At 40.3% G+C, this 16,945-nt stretch overlaps 2 protein-coding genes across 5 annotated transcripts in view; one reads left to right on the top strand and one right to left on the bottom strand.

Annotated features, from left to right (window-relative positions):
- Positions 1 to 5,071: 5,071 nt before the first annotated feature.
- Positions 5,072 to 6,132, bottom strand: LOC107156490 (centromere protein K-like). Its single transcript, XM_048783887.1, is given in 4 exon segments — positions 5,072 to 5,575; positions 5,578 to 5,604; positions 5,607 to 5,806; positions 5,995 to 6,132. Coding segments are annotated over 3 exon segments (582 nt in total). The 5' UTR covers positions 5,728 to 5,806; positions 5,995 to 6,132; the 3' UTR covers positions 5,072 to 5,141.
- A 5,877-nt stretch (positions 6,133 to 12,009) lies between these two features.
- Ttc39b (tetratricopeptide repeat domain 39B) overlaps positions 12,010 to 16,945 on the top strand; it is a 121,056-nt gene continuing 116,120 nt past the window's right edge. For 2 of the 4 annotated variants that reach the window (XM_015502584.2, XM_048783939.1), the window contains exon 1: positions 12,010 to 12,283. In XM_015502584.2, coding sequence (XP_015358070.2) covers positions 12,047 to 12,283 — 237 coding nt within the window. In that variant the 5' untranslated portion in view covers positions 12,010 to 12,046. The remainder of the gene's footprint in view (positions 12,284 to 16,945) is intronic. The other 2 variants (XM_015502583.2, XM_048783935.1) reach the window with 2 other exon arrangements.

Below are 16,945 nucleotides of genomic sequence, written 5' to 3' on the forward strand. Positions count from 1 at the left end.
TTGCATATGGATTTCCAGTTTTCCCAGCACCATTTGTTGAAGATGCTATCCTTCCTCCATTGCATGCTTTTAGCCCCTTTATCAAATATAAGATAGTTGTAGTTTTGTGGATTGGTTTCTGTGTCCTCTATTCTGTACCATTGGTCCACCCGCCTGTTTTGGTACCAGTACCATGCTGTTTTTGTTACTATTGCTCTGTAGTATAGTTTGAAGTCTGATATTGGGGGTCCTGAATTTGAGCATAACAGCTCCCCCTGACCAGATAACAACCTCTCTGAAACCTCAGCAGTGCCTCATAAATTCTGATGTTGGGATCTAAATTTATTCCTTACCTTAAAATGTTAAGCCTTGGGGCTGGGGATGTGGCTCAAGCGTTAGCGCGCTCACCTGGCATGCTTATGGCCCGGGTTCCATTCTCAGCACCACATACAAACAAAGATGTTGTGTCGGCCGAAAACTAAAAATAAATAAATAAATAAAAATTCTCTCTCTCTCTCTCTTTAAAAAAAAAGATTAAAAAAAATGTTAGGCCATGTAGATCATTAACCTACTATCTGCCTTTGTATTATGCTTGTCAAAATCCTGTTATCTGTAAGTTCTCAAGAAGCTTCCTTTTGCAACTTTTTGTGCTATAAAACCTTTTCCTTGAGAGCTGGGGGGCTGTTCTCTGGCCCAGAGATAGTCGCTGGCCAGCTTTTGTGTACACAATACAAGCTTGCTTTATTTGATTTAAAATTGGAGTCGGTGGTCTTTTCTTTGAGTCGTGGTTCAACAGTAAGATGTAAGCCCTGCCTGTCTCACAGTATGCTGTGAAAGTGCTTGAAACAACAGTTCATAGAGATATAAAAGATACTGGGCTGACTCTGAACCCTGGCAGAACTGTTGAACCTGTGACACAAAGAAAAGATCACTGACTACAATTGAAACCAAATCAAAGCAAGCCTATATCATGTACACGAGAGAGCTGACTAGCAACTGCCTCACTGGAAAGCTGGGATGGGGAACTGCAAAGGTTCGCAGAGCAGGAAAGTTTTTATAGCACAAAAAGTTACAAAGGAGGGTGTCTTGGGAACTTACAGCTAACAGGGTTCTTCTGGCAAGCATCATATAAAGGCAGACAGCAGGTTAATGATCGACATGGCTTAACGTTTCAAGGTAGGGAGTAAATTGAGATTCCAACATCAGAATTTATGAGAAGCTGCTGAGGTTTCAGAGAGGGTTGTTATATGGTCAAGGAGAGTCAGGCATGGGTGTGTTCAGAGCACTGGCAGGAATTCCAAACACGTTTAAACATCAGAGTATGGTCAGGCCAAATAGAAATATTAGTATTTTATAGTAAAACAGAAATGAACTTTTCATGACTTTGTGACGAGGTGGCTCTCAATCTTAAGATGGAATTAGTCTGGGTTCATCAGACTGTAGATATGTAGTACCTAGAATGGCATAAATTATATCATCTTAAAACTCTTTTCCCTGTTAGGGGGACGCAGCTATCATCTCTTTAATGAGATTTTTCTTCCTGCTCAGGAGGGTGTAAGCTCTCACTTACGTCCCTGTGGGTGATGGAAATGGGGTTCCCCTTGGTGGAATGGGCTGGCTGAGAAATAAAAGCTAAGAAAAATAGAATGATGATAGAGCTACAGGACACAGAAAATAATTTCAAAAACTGGAATGGGACTGGCAAGCTGATCCTATGGATCGAGCTTTTATACTATGGCAAAATGGAGCCTGTGCCTGCTTTATTTAATATTGGGAAACATCAAAGGCCTTCCATAGTATATTCTTCACCAAAAAAAGTTAAAGATGGGGCTGTTCAGTTCCCAACGCGTTACGCCCATCTCTGGAGCTACTATAAGGTATCTTCCTAGCAGAGCAGAGATAAAGGTCACTTGCACTGGGCAATCTATTGCCATGGGAGAGCCATGGATAGTTTGCAATGCCAAACCTAAATCTCTCTGGCTACCAAGAGAAGACCCTGGAGTAGTTCATGGATGGTTTCCGGCAGTAAGCCACCTAAGAAATTAAAGTCTAGAATAATTAGTGAAGAACAAAAGACAAAGTCAGAATTAGTTTTTTTTTTTTTAAGACAGACAGAGAGAGAGAGAGAGAGAGAGAATTTTTTAATATTTATTTTTTAGTTTTCGGCGGACACAACACCTCCGTTTTGTATGTGGTGCTGAGGATCGAACCAGGGCCGCACGCATGCCAGGAGAGCGCGCTACCGCTTGAGCCACATCCCCAGCCCAGAATTTTTTTTTTTTTAATATTTTTTGTTATATATGGACACAATATCTTTTTTTGTTTGTTTATTTTTATGTGGTGCTGAGGATCGAACCCAGTGCCTCACATGTGCGAGGCAAATGCTCTGCCACTGAGCCACAACCCCAGCCCCAGAATTAGGTTTAAAGGATGGAACACCTAATAGATCCAGCTCACACAGGAGCTGGAGCTGGACAATTAGAATTAGGAAAATGGCTCCAGTGGTTTATTTAAGGGGTACATCAAAGGCAGGGATAAGATTTCAGGGGTGGAGTCTTGCTTCATGCAGGTTGATTGGCATCTCGACAGGTCACACCCAACTCAGAGGGGCTTTGTGGCTATAGCAGGTCACCTCATCTCTGGTGCTGTGTGGGACCTTTGGCAGAGCAGAGGGGAAAGTTCACCTGCATCAGGCAATCTATCCCTGTGGGGGTGCCATGGGAAGTTCCTAATACCAGACCTATCCCCTCACTGGCTGCGATGCCTGCTGATGTAGTCCACATACAGCCCATGGGTGACTCTCAACACCCTCTAGCACATTAACTATTTGACATTTTGGTGAAATTATGTGAGATACTTGGTAAATTAGGGACACATAAAATGACCTACTTTGCTATTTCCAGTCAACACATGTCAGTCTCCATCATAACTGAATTAAGGAGATGTTCCTTCAGTTCAATCCCTAGAATCTCAAAATTGCAGTCAGATATGGAAAGTAATGTTATTTAAACCCTCATTCTGTTTTTTTGTTTGTGTGTTTTTGTTTTGTTTTTGTGGTACTAAGGACAGAACCCAGGTCCTGGTGCATGCTAGGTTAGTGCTCTACCAGGGATCTATAGCCCAGTCCATAACCCTTCAAATTATTTTTGACACACACACAAACTTGAAAGAATTGAAGTGGATTGTTTAAGGTTGGGGTGTTGGTCCAGTTTGTAGTATCACAATGAAATACTTGAGGCAGTTTCTTTGTAAAGGAAAGATATTTATTTTGGCTCACAGTTCTGCAGGTGCAAAATCTCAGGCCTTATCTGCTGATGGCTTCCTTGTGAGCTCAAGGTGGTGCAGAGTATCACATGGAAAGAGACAAGGAGCACTTGCATGTGTCTTTCTGCCTCTTCTTATAAAGCCACCATGATCCAATATGAGGGCTCTACCCTAATGGCCTTATCTAATCCCAGTCACCTATCAAAAACCCCACCTCTAAACACTATAGTCGGATTGTTTTCACCCTCTTAAAAACCTCTACAATGGACATTAAATTTCAACCCATGAGACAGGCCTGGTGGTGCATGCCTGGGATCCCAGTGGCCTGGGAGGCTGAGGTAGAAGGATTGCAGGTTCAAAGCCAGCTTCAGCAACTTAGCCACGTGGTAAGCAACCTAATGAGACTCTGTCTCAAAATAAAAAATAAAAAGGGCTGGGGATGTGGATCAGTGGTTAAGTGCCCCTGGGTTCAATCCCTGGTACCAAAAAAAAAAAAAAAAATTCAGCCCATGAAACCCTGGAGAACCAATTCAAAACAACAGGAGTCAGAAACCTGGGTCTCAAGGAGCTACCACATGAGACTTTCCAACTGGTGGTCTGGTATCTTGTGGGAGTCAGGCTGTGACTCTGGAGCAGTGAGAAACTAGTTTCTTTTTTTTCTTTTCTCACATCAATAATCTTGACAAAACAAAATTTATGAAAAAGAATTAGTTTTATTGAGTCACATAAGATATATTTTTATCACTTAGATTATTTTCTTTCTTTTTTAAAATATTTTTTTTAGTTGTCAATGGACCTTTATTTTATTTATTTATATTTATTTATTAGAACCCTGTGCCTCACACATGCTAGGCAAGTGCTCTACCACTGAGCCAAAACCCCAGCCCCCTAGATTATTTTCTTTATTGTTGGAAGAAAATCAAATAGAAAATTGTGACAGTTTTTCATTTGGATGGGACATTAATATTAGGTCATGTGTGTTAAGTAGCAACATGTCTTAATCTTTGAGGGATGTTATAACAAAATACCTTACACTGGGTAATTTATTTTATTTCCATTTTTTATTGGTGCATTATAGTTGTACATAATGGTAGGATTCGTTGTTACATATTTGTACATGCACAGAATATAACAATATAATATGGCTAATATCATTCCTCAGAATTAGACTGGGTAATTTATAAATAATAGAAATTTATTTATCATAGTTCTAGAGGCTAGGAAGTCCATGCTTAAGGTGCTGGCAGATTCAGTGTTTGGTGAAGGCCTACTCTCTCCTCTGCAGATGGTGTCCCTTGTTGTGTTCTCACGTGGTAGAAGGGAGAAGGCAGCTTCTTTCAATCTTTTTTTTCTTTTCCTTTCTTTCTTTTTTTTTTAGATTTGCTAGGTATTTTTAATTATATCACTTTCTCCATGTGGTATTACTTCAATTTTATATACATTAGCAAATTAAATGATCTTTCCATTATAATTCCTAAATATAATTCCTAAATACAAATGAAACTTAAAATGCATAAAATATACTGCCATAAAATTGAAAAGAAAAGTATTACATTAGGAATATCCTAAATTAACAAAGAATTTTCCAAAGAACATCGAATGAGGCATTATATGCTTTATAAATCTACAATATTTTTTACTTGCTTTCTTTGTAAATGCTTTATAAATCTACAATATTTTTTACTTGCTTTCTTTGTACAGTTTAAAGCACCATAGCACTGAATGAATAAGAAAGGACCATTTTTTAAATGAAGAAATGGCAATACATGTCACTTAAAGATAAAAGAAAGATAAGCTATTACTTCGATTTGCAAATAATATTCTTTTATTCAAATAGTCCTGTTTCCATTATCCTTAGATGAAAAGATTCTTTCCTGTTATGAAAAAAGAACATCCTTTTATTGATGGAAGGCTTCTAATCTCAATCTGGTTGGATCTTCTGGATGTCTCAAGGCAATTCCATTACGCAGCACCAGCTCAATATAAGGTGGCCAAAAGGAATCACTGATTTTGACATATGGATCATGTGGAGCATCAAATAATCTATTTATAAGAATCTCTAATATTTCATGCATTGTTATCAACTGTTTGGTTGATTCTTGAATGTTTTTCTTTTTCTTTTTAACATTCCCATCAGGCAGAGGAAAATGGTCTTCTAGAAACTCACCCAAAGTAATCAAGAGTTTCTCCTTGAATGCTTTTTTATTAAGCATTTTAGTTTTCAGCTCACTAAAGATTTTTGTTTCAGAAAATGTCACAAACTGATTTTTCAATTCACTGTAAAGTGCATTAAGAGATTCCATTATTTGTTGCAGTTCATCCAACCATTGTTCTCCCTTTTTAGGTCTTCCTTTAACTTTCATTCTTTGACTGAATGGTAGATAGTACCATTTCAAGATCATGTCTTAATTTTTGGAACTCTTCTGTTCCTAATGTTATCAGAACATCCTCTGTCAGGGGAGTTATTCTTCCATGTCTTTCCATATTTCTTCATATTCTTTAATAAGTTATTCTTCAGTATCTGTAACAACTTCCACATCTGTAGTACTATCGGGATCTAGATCTTTTTTTTTTTTTTTTTAAAGAGTGAGAGAGGAGAGAGAGAGAGAGAATTTTTTAATATTTATTTTTTAGTTATCGGTGGACACAACATCTTTGTTTGTATGTGGTGCTGGGGATCGAACCCAGGCCGCACGCATGCCAGGTGAGCGCGCTACCGCTTGAGCCACATCCCCAGCCCGGGATCTAGATCTTGCTGACTCACTGACACGTGGTTTGTGATTTTTCTTAGCCTTATAAGAAAAAAAGCTGTGGGACCTTTGGCAAGTCACTTAACCTTTCTATGCCTCAGTTTCTTCACAGAGCTGTAACAGGCTTTGGTTGTCAGCTTTGCTTAGCATCAGCTATGGAGCAGAGCCAATCTTTTTTTTATAAAGGCACCAATCTCATTAATGAGGGCAAGGCCCTCATGACTTAATAATTTCCTAAAAGGCCCCAACTCTTAGTATTATCACATTGACTATGAAGTTCCAGCATATTAATTTTGGGGAGACATTAATATTCACACTGTGTAATACATTAACCAAAGAACCTGTCCAGTTTAGTTGAAGTGGACACTTAGTTGGTGTGTTATGCCAGATTCGTGGGACCCCAATAGACCTCTAGGAGCCGAATCCGATGCAAGCACACAAGAGTCTTTATTGCAAGCTGGAGCCTGGATTCACGACCGTTGCGACGCAGCGGTCCCAGGGAGTGAGTCCTGGTCCTTTGTTCAGTGAGACTATAGGTTTTGGGGGGATACTCTATGAGTCACAACATCATACAGCAAATCATTCCATACCTCGGGAAAATCAAACAACAACTCTTAACATTGATTAGCACATTCACTGGCGGGAACAAGTTGGGTAGGGGTGATTGCTTAGTACAAAAGGGGGATTCGTTTGAACTGATTGGTTTAGGCCACGTGCTAAACTACATGGTTTCCCAACATTTTATCAACCACCATAAACTACTTGGGGGTCCTCTGGCATTCCAGGTATTTTCCCTGTCTCATGCTGATTGGAGGTTGCTAGGGGGTTGCTATGGGTCCTCACCTAGCCTGAGTCAGGGACACATGGAGCCTCAGACCTCTCCTGTTATTTACAGACAAACAGCTCAGCCAGGTGGGTATGTGCTTAGGAGTGCTCTGTGGGTTTTTCCAAGGACAAGGGTCACGCCCCCTTCCTTAGGACAGGCCTTGAGGTAGAACCTGCTGTTATTTATTTATTTTTAAAAATGGAGTCACATTAGTTTCTCAGGTGGACTGTGTCTGGAAGCCTGATAGTGTTCCTATGCCCAAACAGCTCATATTGCTTGTCATGCTTTAGAGGAGTAGTTCTCAAAGTGATTCTTGAATTAGCAGTAGCAGCAACAGCAGTAGTGGCAAGGGGAATCCACCCTAGATTTATATAATCAGGAACTCTGGTGGTTGGGTTGTGGCCAGCAATCTGTGTTTTAACTTGTCTGCTCAAGTTTGAGAACCACTGCCTTAGAGATACTTGGAGCTAATCATAGTAGTGTTGAGTTGAAACTGATGTTAAATATAAATGCTACTATTTTTAGGTCTTAAGAAGAGCTTTTGTGTCTGTGACTCTTCTCTAGGTTAGTTTAGAAACTACCTGATATAAGCCCAAAGTGCCAATCAGAAGTGCCGTAATACTAGGCCTAAATGAAGCAATGAAAAAAATAATTGCTAAAGATAGTCAAAGATAATTATCAGTTTACTCTTATTATGCATGAAACACAATAAGAATGTCATTTAAAGAAGATACTAGGGCTGGGGATGTGGCTCAAGCAGTAGCGCGCTCACCTGGCATGCACGGGGCGCTGGGTTCAATCCTCAGCACCACATAAAAATAAAGATGTTATGTCCACCGAAAACCGAAAAATAAATATTAAAAAAAAAGAAGAGACTAGTATCCTTCAGAATATTGAAAATATTTGGACTTGTGGGACACTAGTGAAGCCAGATTTAAAGATAGGTCGTTAGTGTAGTTAGGTAAATTGGGTCTAATATGGAGTAAAATCAAGAATGAAGACCATATTGAGAATATAGAGTCCAGGAAAGTTCAAAGTTCTTTAAAACACAGCTCAAAGGGATGTTAAGAGGTGAGAACAGAAAAGCTGGCGGTCTTTATGTGGCACTCAAAAGTCCCCAAGGCCGGGAGCCCATCCCAAGGAAATGTTAATGAAGCAGCTCTCAGCAAACGAAGAGTTGCTAATCCAAACGCCCTTCCTGCCCAGGTTACTACCCGCCCATCTGTCCCCCACCTTTTGGGCCTTCCCACATACATTCCACCACTGCAAGATAATAGAACAAAGGACAGGAATGCACGCGACAGGAATGCGGGAAATCTGAAAGTAAACCTTAGGTATGAAAAAGGGAAGACCTCCCCCTTCCATGGATTCCACCTCTTGGTCCCCTTCTTCCTCCAGGGAGAAATCTTTTCTACTGTCCTTTAATAAAGTTTCAACTTTCCACTCTAAACTTGCCTGGCGTGCTTCTCTGGTATTATACTTCAGCATCGGGGAAGTAAGGACTCGAGACCGGTAAACAGAGGTAACACTAGAAGACCCTGACAATATGAGGGGAAAGATGCTGGAAAAGAAGGCACAACTGAAAGAAGACCTGGGGGAAGTTGCATAATTGCTCTAAGTCACTTACTTGTTCTGCTCTGACACTGACCAGAAGTCCTAAAATGATTTTGCTGGAATGAATGGGAGAGTGTTTGGGACATCTATCCAATAAAACTTTGAATTAGATACACATTGAGATTTAGATTTGTGTTCATGTAACAGAAAACACAATATAATAGTGGCCTAGTCATTGATTTATCATTCATATAATAGAAATCTGAAGGTTGGTAGTCCAAAGACTTGTGTGTCAGCTCCACAGTTTTCAGGAACTCTTTTTTTTCAGTGCTGGGATCAAAAGCCAAGGCCTCATCCATACTAAGCAAGCACTCTATCACTAAGCTACACTCCCAGCTTAAAGAACCTTGACTCTTGTCTTTTTGTTTAATGATTCTTAATTATGGCTTTTATTTTCAAGATATTACCTCATGGTAAATAAGACAGCAGCAACTCCAATCATCACAGAAGAGCAAAAGGGCAAAAAGGTACTCACCCTGATTGAATAATTTCCTTTCAGATAGTCTTCCTGGAAATCAAATATAATATAATGCATTCCATTGGCCAGAATTTAGTTACATTAGCCAGTCTTAATTGGAAAGGAATCCTTAGCTGAGGCTGGCTTTGAACTTGCCATTCTCCTGCCTCAGCCTCCTGAGTCGGCTAAGATTATAGGAGTGCACCATCACACTTGGATCAGAAATCTTAAAGATTAGATTGTACCTTATATTTATTTTGAAACCCAAACAGCTCCCAATATGTGTGGTTTCAAAATGAAACAATTTTAACACCACTCTTGCTTAATCCTTATGCTAGTTACTTCAGGGAAATGGAATATCTGAATAATTTCACTTGACAGAGGATAATGTTACCAGAAATCTGGCAGGGGAAATTCTGTTTTAAAAACAAATCCATGGCCAGGTGTGGTGGCTCCTGCCTGTAATCCCAGAGGCTGGGGAGGCGGAGGCAGAAGGATCTCCAATTCAAAGCCATCCTCAGCAATTTAGTGAGTTGAGTTGCTAAGCAACTCAGTGAGACCCTGTCTCTAGTAAAATACAAAATAGAGCTAGGGATGTGGTTCAGTGGTTGAGTGCCCCTGAGTTCAATCCCTGGTATCCCAAAACAAAAATTAAAACAAAACAAACAACAACAACAACAACAACAACAACAACAAAAAAAAAACAAAAAAACCCAAAAAAGCCCCAAATCCATTCTGATTGTTTTTGAAAAAAATTTTTTTGAATTTGTGATCCATGATCTTATACAATTACACACGTACAGGAAAAGAAAGATGACATCAAGGCAAGCTTGACTAGTTGTTCCAGTCGCTAGAAGACATTTATTCATTCAGTGTTTATAATTAAAATGAGTGTTGCTCATATAGTGATCTGATTTTACAACATATAGTGCTTCAGATTTGATCCCTGATATAAAAAGAAACAACAAAACCCCCACCAAACTCAAGCTGTAAGTGTAGATTTTTGAAAAATTAAACTTGATTGTCATTATAACAGAGCCATGTCACTAATTAAAGCCAAATTTTTACATCGCTTGAAAACATGGAATTGAAATTCATAACAGAATAACAAAGCATATGGGAAAGGAAGAAGTCACCAGTGAGATAATTTCACATAAACAATATGTGATATTAATTTAAGAATCAATGTACTTTAAATAATGGCATCAGACATGACTAATAGAGTAGAATCCGGAAATTCAGACAGGAAATCTAGCTTTGGAAAGTGAGGCATAAACAGGAATGGGGATAGGGTAGTAACAGAAAATTTCACGGGTCTTAGAATTAAGGGATCTCTAGTTGCTTTAGCACCCAAAGGCTGTGTTAACTCATTTTAAAAACAGCTTTATTGGGCTGGGGTTGTAGTTCAGTGGTAGATTGCTTGCAATGCATGTGTGAGGTACTAGGTTGAATCCTCAGCACCACATAAAAGTAAATAAAATAAAGAAATTGTGTCCAATACAACTAAAATACTTTTAAAAAACAGCTTTATTGAGATACTTTACATAATCACAAATGTCACCCATAGGAAATATACAGTGATTTTTAGTAAATTCAGTGCTGTGCAATTGTCAACCTCAATCTAACATAGTTTTTCAAGTTTTTTTCTGGGGTACAAACCATTTTTATCTTTCTTGTATAAAGGTACATGATGACTCAATAAAATCACAGAGCAAGTATCAAGGATTCAAAGATGACTCACCGAAATTGTGTGTAATAGACATGTGCAGGCAGCTGCTGTGCTGAAACCACAGGGATAAAGAGAGGAAGGGTGGTTGGAGGTAGCACTGAGCAATGGTTACCAGCCAGCCTTAGTATCAGACTGCTGGAGTTCTGCTTCTGTCATCCTCACTTAATCAAGGGAATTACTTAACTCTCTGAGCTTCCTTTTACTTATCTGTTGTAAAATAATAGCACCCTATTTCATGAGATTATGAAGACTAGATGAAATAATATATGCAATGGGCTTCATATAGTCTCTCATATAGTAAGTATTCAATTAAATTAAGTACTTTTATAATTTTTACTGAATGACTATTAAATAACATTTCATAAACTAGACACAAAGGATCACATACGGTGTGATTTAATTTCTATGAAATTCTCGAAAAGGGAAAGCTGGTGCCAGAAGAATGATCAATTGCCAAAGGCTAGGGAGGAAGGGTAGGAAATTGACTGCAAAGCATCACCAAGAACTTTTTGGAATATTCTACCTTGTGATTGGAGTGGTGTTTTGTGAACATTTGTCATGGAATCACACCCTTTAACTTAGTGAACTTTGTTGTATGTCAATTAAAACCGATCCCCCTAACCCTAAAAATATAGCTTTTAATTTTCCAATTGAATAGTTCAGTTGTTTTATAGGTCAGAAGCAGGAATCAATTCTAAACACAGCGAACTATGTGCAAGGCATAGTTCTAAGTCTGAGGAACGGTCTTAAAGAAGACAGTATCTCTACCCCCATGGAGCTTTTTCAAGCACGAATTATACACATAGATTTGAAATTAAAAAAGGAATCATTGAGGATACTGGTAGAATAATCTGGGGGTGCGGGGAGACAGAGTAGCTGTAAGTTATTTAAATCTCTATCCCGTTTTTTTTTTTTTTTTTTAATTTCAAACATGCACAGAAGGAAACAGAGTTTCTCCATTAAAAGAGAATGCACTGGACATAGTATCTGGGCAGGTGTGTGTCAGAGGCCTCTCAGTATACGGTGACCCAAGGTTGTCCCCTGCGGACACCATCGGAGAGACGCAGTGCCCACAGAGCGAGGGAAATACACTGGCACCAGACCAAGGTCCAAGAGGAACTCTTCCACGGGCCCCAGGGGCACCATGACCTTGGCAGTGTGAGCTCCGCACTCTCCAGGGTCCCGGCGTGCGCCAGCCCTCCGCAGGGGAAAAGCTGCCCTTATCCTTGGGATACTTTCCCAGAGGCCGGGCCAGATTCGCCGCCCTCTCCGCAGGGTGAGTCCGCCCACTAGAGTGACTGGCTGGGGAACGGAGGCGAGTTGCGGGAACCGGATTGGCTGCTCCGCATGCGGAGGGCGGGGAGATGCATGTGAGGGGCGGAGCTAGTGGAGAGCTGGCGGCCGTCAGGCGTTCGCTCGGGAAATGGATGCTCCGCTGGTCCGCCAGCGCCGGGGGCGGGGAAAGCACGCGCTCCGGTGTGCGCGCCCCGCCCAGGAGTCGGCGGGAGCGCCCTCCTGCTCCTTCCTCTCTCACCATCCGGTGGTTAAGCACCCAGCGAAGAAGTGGAGTACCTTATAAGTTTCTTGCTTGGTATTTGGGCGGCCGCAGCCGAGAAAGGAACATGGCGCTTGTAGGCAGCCGAGTGGAGCTGGAAGCTGATGAGGTACTAGCGACGGGCAACGCGGGCGCTACCCCTGGAGCCCGCACCCGGGCGCGGGAGGGATGGGCGAGCCCCGCTTGGGGTGGCTGAGGTCCCGCCCCCTGGGTCTGGGTCGGGGACCTGCCGGCTCCCGCTGTGGCTCTGAGGTAGGGGAAGGGGAGGGGGCTGGGTGCGGGCATCTGGCTTTGGCAGTCTCTTCCTTTCGGGACAGGAGGGACCTTGCGGTGTGCCTGCAAGGGGATGTTGAACCCCGAGTTTGGCCCCGGGACGTGTGGGTGCGAATAAGCGGGAGCGTAGGACCTGGAGCTCGGAGCTGTTCAGAGCCTTCCCGTGGACTCCCGGGCTTTCCAAAGTAGGACCCCGAAGTCCTGACACTAGCCTTCTGGGGTTCTGGACTTGGGAATCTCGCCTTCTATGGAAGTTTCCTGGTGGCAGAACTGAAGGGCTTACTACGTTCGATGGAAAGAGAGGGCAGCCAGAGGAAAAAGGAGCCGAGGGACATCTGCCAGAACGGCCAGGGCTGCTGGAGGAGCTAACCCCCCCAGGCAGTGATGCTTCTTGCTTTTGCTACGGTGCCGGGACACTTCCTTAAGTGAAGGACCTTTAAGAACTGTCAGTGGCCTTCGTTGGTCTCAACTATTTGATTAGCCACTTCTTCTTGTCGCTGCGCACCTGGGGCTGAGCACTCTGCGGCCCTGCGGCAGGCGCGCAGGACCTGTTGATTTACTGACAGTTCCTTTCAGCGCTTGCCACCTCCAGAGAAAGCGCTGTCTTGCTCTTGAAGTTGAAGTTGAGGCTCCTGCGGCAGCAGCAGGAACTGCAAAGCCCCTCAGCCGCGGCTTCTGCCATTTTACCTGACTTGAATTTTACAAGTCGCTGCCTAAGAAGGGTTCGGTTTCAAATGATGCAATAGTGGATGACCTGGAGGAGGCGGGATAAGATTTCTGTCCATCTCTTTAATGCTTGCAAAATCCTGAAAACTAACCGATACTATGCTTTAAATGTGGGCCTAACAACAAAAACAGAATTACAGTACCTTTGCACAACTGGTAGAGAAGAGGGCCAGCACGATGTCCAGAACTTTGCTTACATTTTCACAGTTCTTTGACCATAATTCATTTCTTCCTCAGTGTTTTTTTGGTTCCTGATTGTATATTACATTAAATATCCATGTTCCTGGCATGCAAATCTCTCCACAGTATGATCTCAATTGTTTATCTCAGGTTCGTCCTCAACTGTCTCCCTGAATATAATCATTTAGTTAAATCATATTTTAAACAAGGAAGAAAGACTGGGAGTAGTTAGTAAATGTGAAGTGAAATTTCTGAATCCTGGGCTGCTTGTCCAAAAAGATTTGCTGTGTTTAGGGTGGGACTATGGCTCTATAGACAGGACCCTGTTAATAATTAGATTGGAACAATAGGTGTAACCTGGGACTGTTCTAGCATAGTGAGGCATGTGGTAACTCAAGCTGTACTCATTACCTACAAGATGAACCAAAGTGTTGAAATGTGTGAACTGGTGGGGAGTGCTCTAGCTCTGTTGGGGGAAATAGGTTTCAGAGCAGTAGAGTCTGGCACAAAGACAGTTGGTATATGTTTGTTGAATGAATGAATGAATGAATGACTATAGAAAAGATGTTGCTTGGTAATGTCTCAGTTTTTGCTAAACAATTTGTTCATTAACTATTAGATTCCTATTTATTACATGCCAGGTACTGTGCTAGTCCTAGGAGATAGCAAGTACAAACAGAACTCATTGTTAATGCCAAATCCACTTTTGCCCCTCATATTGTATTTTATCTGTTAGTATAAATGTACCAAGCATTTATTGGTCATTTGCTCTGTGCTCAAACTTGGTAGGTGCCTTAGAAAAATAAGACGCAATTTTGGCTCTTTAGGATTCTCAGGGTAGAAAGATATGACCTATGTAAAAAAAACTTTAGAAAATAGCTCAAGGCAGGGTGAGCAAGTAAGAAGTAGGGTGCTGTAGACTGAGTATTCTTGACTTTTTTTGGTAAAAGATTTCTAATTGTAAATGGACTGAAGAACTCATCATACTCATGAGTAAGACCCTGTTCTTCAATTTTCAGGGCGTATAATATGAAAATAGCTATTTTATTTATAAGCTGCCTTGCTTATATCTATCTGGCCTTTAGTGGTTTTTGTGTGTGACTTAAATTTGAGGGTTAGATAAAAGTTTACATGTTACTATTTAATTCTGTTAAAGTAGTCAGCATTTTCTCTTCGTCATTTGATAATAATTAAATGCTTAAAAAAGAAATTCATTCTCTTAAGAAGAATGCTGTTTTTATCACCATTATATGATACTCTTGAGAAGTAAAAAGGGACAAAGTCCAAAGTTGGAAAAGTATTATGTTTGGAATTAGGTAAACTGGGCTCTCAGCTCTCTTTACCCCATAGTCATTCACTATTATTATATGTACATTTATGGAGACTAATTTGCTCCATAGTCATTGAATCATTTATATGTGGAGACATCTGATTATCCTAGGTGCCAAGCCCTGTTCTAGCCTGGAGATATAACAATGAACAAGACAGACAGACCCTGCCAAGACTAGTGTTTTTTTTTTTTTTTTAAATATTTATTTAGTTGTAGATGAACATGTCTACAACTATTTATTTTTTATATGGTGCTGAGGAGTGAACCAGTGCCTCACATGCGAGGCAAGCACTTTACCACTGAGCTACAGCCTCAGCCCTCTGACTAGTGATCTTGATTGAGCAAGTCTGTCAACCTCTAAGGATTCTTTCAGTTTCCTCAACTGAAAATAGTTAGGCTAGAGAACTCTAAGTTTCTCTCAGCTCTAAAAATCTATGCTTTTGTGTGTGTGTGTGTGCGCGTGCGCATGTGTTTTGAAGGGGATGGAGAAGGGGGCTTTATGTTTTGGGAGAAAGGCTAATAATATGGAAATCAATGCGAGCACTGAGGTTAGGACTTGTATCCTCAATGGGAGCAAAAATTTGATTCTTTTTTTTTTTTTTAATATTTATTTATTTATTTTTAGTTATCGGCGGACACAACATCTTTGTTTGTATATGGTGCTGAGGATCGAACCCGGGCCGCACGCATGCCAGGCGAGCGCGCTACCGCTTGAGCCACATCCCCAGCCCAAAAAAATTTGATTCTTGAAGGGGACAAAATATCTTAGATATTATAATGTTTTGGGTTCTTCAAAGCTCAATCAACAAAATCCTTTTAACATTTTTATTTTTCTCACCTGTTTTTCCTTAGTATTATATGAGCAACATTGACATCAAGTTCATGGAAAATATACAGATGTGTGCAAGGTCAATACAACAAATTCCTGGCAAATTATCAGATGGCTATCATTAGAGGACATTCTATCAGTTGCTTGATCATATCTTAATTGGTGACTTTAGTTGGCTGCCATCAGTTGCATTGTGGATATGGCTTACATTTGGCCCTCAGTTTCTTTTTTTTTGTTTGTTTAAAATAATTTTTACTTTAATTTTTAATTTGCATGACATGAATTCCTAATTTACATAATAAAAGAGAAGTAAGAAATTATTTACTTGGAGAAAGAAAACCTTTCTTTTTTAAATAAATTTTTTATTCTAATTTGTTATATATGACAGCAGAATGCATTACAATTTATATTACACATATAGAGCACAATTTTTCATCTCTCTGCTTGTATAGAAAGTATATTCACACCATTCGTGTCTTCTTCATACATGTACTTAGGGTAGTGATGTTCATCTCATTCCACTATCTTTTTTTACCCCTCTGCCCTATCTACAGTTTGTCTAATCTTCCCATGCTCTCCCTCCCAACCCCACTGTGAATCAGCCTCCTTGTATCATAGAAAATATTCGGCATTTGGTTTTTTGGGGATTGGCTTACTTCACTTAGCATTATATTCTCCTGGCTCTCAGTTTTTTTTTTTTGTGTGTATATGTGTGACTTGAGATTTGAGGGTTAAATGAAAATAGTTTATATTTTATTTAATTCTATAAAATAGTCAACATTTTCTCTTTTCAGTATTGACAATAATTATATTAAACATAATATTATGCTGAAACATAATATTGACCATACTTGAATGAATAACTAGTAGCTAGTTAAATTTAATATTATTTTATCATGTAAACCAAAAGTTCACTAAATTAACTTATTCTTTATTTATGTATGTATTTTGTGATATTGGGGATTGGATCCAGGGCCTTATGTGTGCTAGTTTAGGGCTCTGCCACTGTGCTACATTCCTAGTCCCTAAAATAGGTTTTGAATTTTATTTTTTAAATTGGTATTGGGAATTGAACCTGAAGTACTTTACTACTGAGCCACATCCGTAGTTCCTTTTATTTTGTATTTTGAGACAGGGCCTAACTAAGTTCCTGAAGCTGGCCTTGAACTTGAAGTTTCCTGCCTCAGCCTTCCAAGTTGCTGGGATTACAGATGTGGTCCAGTTAGGTTTTGATTGTTTTTTTTTTTTTTTTTTAATATTTATTTTTTAGTTTTTTCGGCAGACACAACATCTTTGTTTGTATGTGGTGCTGAGGATCGAACCCGGGCTGCACGCATGCCAGGCGAGCGCGCTACCGCTTGAGCCACATCCCCAGCCCTTGATTGTTGTTAAAAAAAAAAAAAATGGTTATATAGTTACATGAATTAGCAAAT

The sequence above is a fragment of the Marmota marmota genome, unplaced genomic scaffold, assembly GCF_001458135.2.
Source record: "Marmota marmota marmota unplaced genomic scaffold, marMar, whole genome shotgun sequence".
Lineage (NCBI taxonomy): Eukaryota > Metazoa > Chordata > Mammalia > Rodentia > Sciuridae > Marmota > Marmota marmota.